This window comes from Mycetomoellerius zeteki, unplaced genomic scaffold (assembly GCF_001594055.1).
Source record: "Mycetomoellerius zeteki isolate Tzet28-1 unplaced genomic scaffold, Tzet1.0 scaffold95, whole genome shotgun sequence".
NCBI classification, from domain to species: Eukaryota; Metazoa; Arthropoda; class Insecta; order Hymenoptera; family Formicidae; genus Mycetomoellerius; species Mycetomoellerius zeteki.
In genome coordinates this window covers 609,024-613,590 of record NW_017257990.1, presented here as the reverse complement: position 1 = coordinate 613,590, position 4,567 = coordinate 609,024, and the positions used below count along the sequence as shown (strand labels likewise).

General features: G+C 31.8%; 1 protein-coding gene across 1 annotated transcript in view; it reads right to left on the bottom strand.

Moving 5' to 3' along the window:
• Positions 1-1,175: 1,175 nt before the first annotated feature.
• The window catches only part of daw (activin beta chain dawdle), a 20,462-nt gene continuing 17,070 nt past the window's right edge, over positions 1,176-4,567 (bottom strand). Inside the window, exon 4 of the mRNA XM_018460536.1 lies at positions 1,176-1,745. Coding sequence (XP_018316038.1) covers positions 1,584-1,745 — 162 coding nt within the window. The 3' untranslated portion in view covers positions 1,176-1,583. The remainder of the gene's footprint in view (positions 1,746-4,567) is intronic.

The window sequence follows — 4,567 nt, the reverse complement described above, 5'->3', positions numbered from 1 at the left end:
CTTCCGATCAATTTGCTAAAAAAAAGATTACTTCGAAATAGCTCTTTTTGTAAAAAAAGAAGTGATTCTTTAAAGATGTCGGTTTAAAACAGTCTCATTTAATTAGAAAAATCAATTTTTCGTAAAATAATTGATTTAAAATCGCTATTATCGTTTGGGAAAATCGATCTTTTAGAAATTAACCGAAACATCCCTAGTTTTACCTTAAATTTCAAATTGGGCCGATATAAAAAAAATACGTGCCTTTTAGATTTTTGTGCTTAACAACATATTTCAAGAAAAATCGAATCAGTTTCGAGCAGTTGTAATGCCTTTTGTTTGTTGATGTTTCCATTATAATTTTTTCAACATAAAATGTTTAATCAGCAGATATTTGTCAGATTTACAACATGCTTTCAAACAGTATAACATCAATGAAACTCTTTATAAACAGTGTAACCATCGAAACCCATCGAAGCTGAAATCATACAATACTAATATAACATAAAGGCATGTAACAGAGTAGTTACGGGAAAATTACCCCCATTCCTTCTATTTTTTCTGACTTCTGCGGCGTAAATCCCAGCGCGGCGTATTTGCCGGAGTTACCCTAAGGGGGAAGGTGAAGTAAGACGCGCGGACCGCGGAGTAAAATGGTCCCCCCCCATTTACTAAATCTTATTAGTAAATCTCCATCTGCTGAATAAACATAAGCTTGGGATTTTCACCAAGATGTAGCAAGGTAGAAAATTATGATTCACATAATATCGATGAAATACAGACAAAACTGGCGAATAATATAAAAAGGCATTAATTACTTGTAGATGTTCTACGAATCGATGATAATTTTATTAACTCTATAATGGTAGGATTGGGATTAAAAAGGCGTCTCCAGACGATATGGTCAACGTTCGCCACATTAGCAAATATCATACACACACTTGACATACATAATTATCTATATTGAATATAAGCCAATATTTGCGAATGTGTGCAAAATTGGCGTATACATTGGCCATATGTGTGGAGGCATCTTTAGATGTCACCCAACGGCTTTGTTAGTCTAAGCGTTTTTTTTGTTTTGCAATTATTTTTTTGTTTTGCAATTATTTAAGTCGGATAATAAACTTATTGTATTTTTTCATTTATAAATAAACAAAAAAACAAGTTTTATATTATTTAATTATTGTACCCATTTTACACTGATTAGATAAAAATTGATCAAAACAGAGCATCGGATTGAATCCGATCTCATTTTCCTAGATACGTTCTAAAAATCACTACACACACACACACACATTAAAGGATTAATTATTTATTAATGCAACGCGATAGAAAGTGAACTCGCGTGACGTGACAATAGCGTGCCCCTATCTTTAATCACCTATTATCTCGAAGCAACGATCGTTGCTTCGTTTTCATCGATTTCTTCATGTTCATATTCAAGATGAACGGATTTTGCGAGCATCCAACCAAGTTCAATTTCACGACGATTAAGCATGAGCAAAAGTCTCGGACAAGATGGCATGAGATGTTGGTTCTCGTCTTCTCGGCGTCACCAACGGTAGTGGTTCTACTCACCCTCTTCCTTCGGGACAGCGGTATCACATGCAACCGCAAGCTTCCACTACCATGTTCGGTAATGTTTTCTGTGTGATCGTGTTGTTCGTGTCAATGTAGAGTAGCTGGAGCGGGGCAAGCTGCGTCGGCGAGCAGCATGGCACTATCTTGTTCTTTTGTTGTCCCCCGTCCTTAGTCAATAATTTCTGCAAAGAGAAACGATGTTTTCATGCTCATTAATTCGCAAAAATCACAATTTTAATCAATAGAGTGAGTTTATGATTAATATTTCATTTTTAATAACTTGACGGTTCAAAATTTGACAGTCCTAAAAAAATGTAACACTCAAAATTGATACGAAAAATATACAATTTTATAAAATAAGTATATTGAAATCTATAAATTTTTTTAAAAATGTATGTATATCTATATGATGTTTTATATAATATAATAAAGGAAAGTTATTGATATACAGATATACGACTTTGTTTTTAGACATTTCTTAAACAAAAGCTAAAAATAAAACTTTAGAAACCTAAATACAAACTAGAAAGTGTCTTCTATCAGATATTACAACGTCTTTTATAATACTATTTACAATTTTGCAATAATTAACTTTTTTGTATGATAAAAAATATAAGCGTCTGAGAAAATGGGGTCCAAAACTAATACAGAGTAGGCAGTAATGCTAGTGTTGTGCATAGATAATTTTAAAATTAGCTAGATAAAGATAAGATGGAAATTTATCTTAGGTTTTTTTTAAGATAAAGATTATTTTATTTTAATTAATCTATAAATTTTTCTAAAAATTCATCTAAAAATTTCCAGATAATTTCATTTTTATTTTTATTTTTAAGACTACTTACAGTTTTCAAAAGAAATTACAATAAAAAATTGCAATAAAAATTATACAAAATTATACAAAAATTATATACAAAAATATACAGTAGAACCCGGATTATCTCAAACATTGTTTTTTTCATTTTTTGAATTATCCGATCTCATTATCAAGTTTACGTGATGGTAGTGTATGCTCGAAAATATCACGTATAATGCTATTACCATGAGACTTCAATAACGAGATCAAATAATGGGAGATGAAAAAAATCATATTATAGGCTTTATTGTATTCACACTTTTTTATTCATAAATCTTTATTGTGTAAAAACAACAATTTTTTGCGAAAACAGATATTATCGAACAAACGATTTCATCGAGGTACATAAATTTGTTGCCTAGAACTAAAAATACATTTCACTAGTGTTAATGACGACAAAGACATGTTATACTTAAAATACATTTTTTTTACATTTGGATAAGAATGAAGGCATCTTCGCTTTCTCTCTTTTCAACGCTCGAATATATTGTAAAAAATAAAGCAACAACACGAGAAAAATATTAGGGCGTTCCGGGATTCGAATCGAGGCTTGGTACCCTATTGTGCAACTCGTTAAGACAGTAACGACATCGTTGTGTAGTTTTTTATACCATAAAATATCCGCGCAACGATGTCGTTATTGTCGTAACGAGTTACAGAATAGGGTACTTGATCTCCATATTGATAGACTTTCGTCTTGCCATCGAGCCATACAACCCTGACGCTGATAACTTCTCTATTGTGCTTATTTCTTCTAAATTTCTTACAATACATTTATTTCGTTTTAAATGCAAAAATTTTGGGAATTTCAAATAACGCAAACAAATCTAATATTTAGCCTATGTTATTAATTGCAACGTATGTAATTAAATGTCACCCGACCTCACATAGAAACGGATGTTTTTCGTTTTTAGATCTGCGCATTCTCTGTCACTCGCGCGAAGTGATTGCCGCTACTTAGGGTGAGGTCCACTCATTCAATTGGCACTACAAATGCTTCGAAGCGTTTGACTGACCAATCGGGAAAAAAAATTTACTAATTAACCAATCAAAAAATGTTTCAAAGCATTTGTAGCATCAAGTAGACCACAGCTATATTCTCCTTCGCACAAGCGAGAGAAAACGCATGGACTTAAAAACAGAGTGCATCCTTTTCTATGTAGGTTTCTATTCCTAATGGTCTTCTTCAGCCTGTTATGTCTACTCCTGGACATAATAGTAGCCCTTTCCCATCTTCTCTATGAATCCCTATCCTATTTTGCATATCAAGTTGACCTGGCTATTCTTCTCACGTCATCGAACCATCTCTTTTAAAGTCGTCCTACTTTTTTTTGTTGTTTTTAGACGCCAAAGAGTTATTTTGATGCACGATCAGTATTATTGACAATATATTTCACTTTAGTTTTACATACATTATCTATTGCACTGTGACATACTGTGACATGAATCCTAATAAAACGATACTGAAGCTCGAGAATCAATCGATGATACTTTAATAGTGAAAATATATATATAGTATTATGTTAGCTATAGCGGAGAAGAAAGGAGAATGAGAGCGAGTGTCGCTCTTTTCAGCCGTTTTCAGACTATTGAACATAAAAAAATCATCTCCATTTCGCATATGCAAACAATATTTCTCGCGTCACGCTTCGTATATAGCAGAAAGCATAGACCTAAGTTAATAGGGTTTTACGTTGCGTGATAATGGAGTCTTAACGCCCCATTATCGTTATGAGTTGCAAACTATATTACTCACATTATGTGTCGCGATATAACAAGAGTACTTCCTCTCCCTTTTATTAACAATTAATGTGGGCAATAAAGGACGCGATTATGCAGCACTATTATATTTTTTATGTTAAGTAAAAAGTAAATTACGGTTATGTGTACGTACGCATCCGTAAGAGATGGAAAGGACAATTGCCTGATGTGAATCAGTTTTTATAAAACTGGTATTAAAAACTACTATGAGAAATTATTTAATTTAGAAATTGAAAATTTTTGTGAAGAAGAATTGAAAGATATTTAAAATGTTTTTTATTAGCTGAGAATAAAAAAATACATCGAAAAAAATTTATAACTGTATATAATTATAAACTACATTAATAATAATATTAATTATTATTATTATTAATACATAATTAATATATA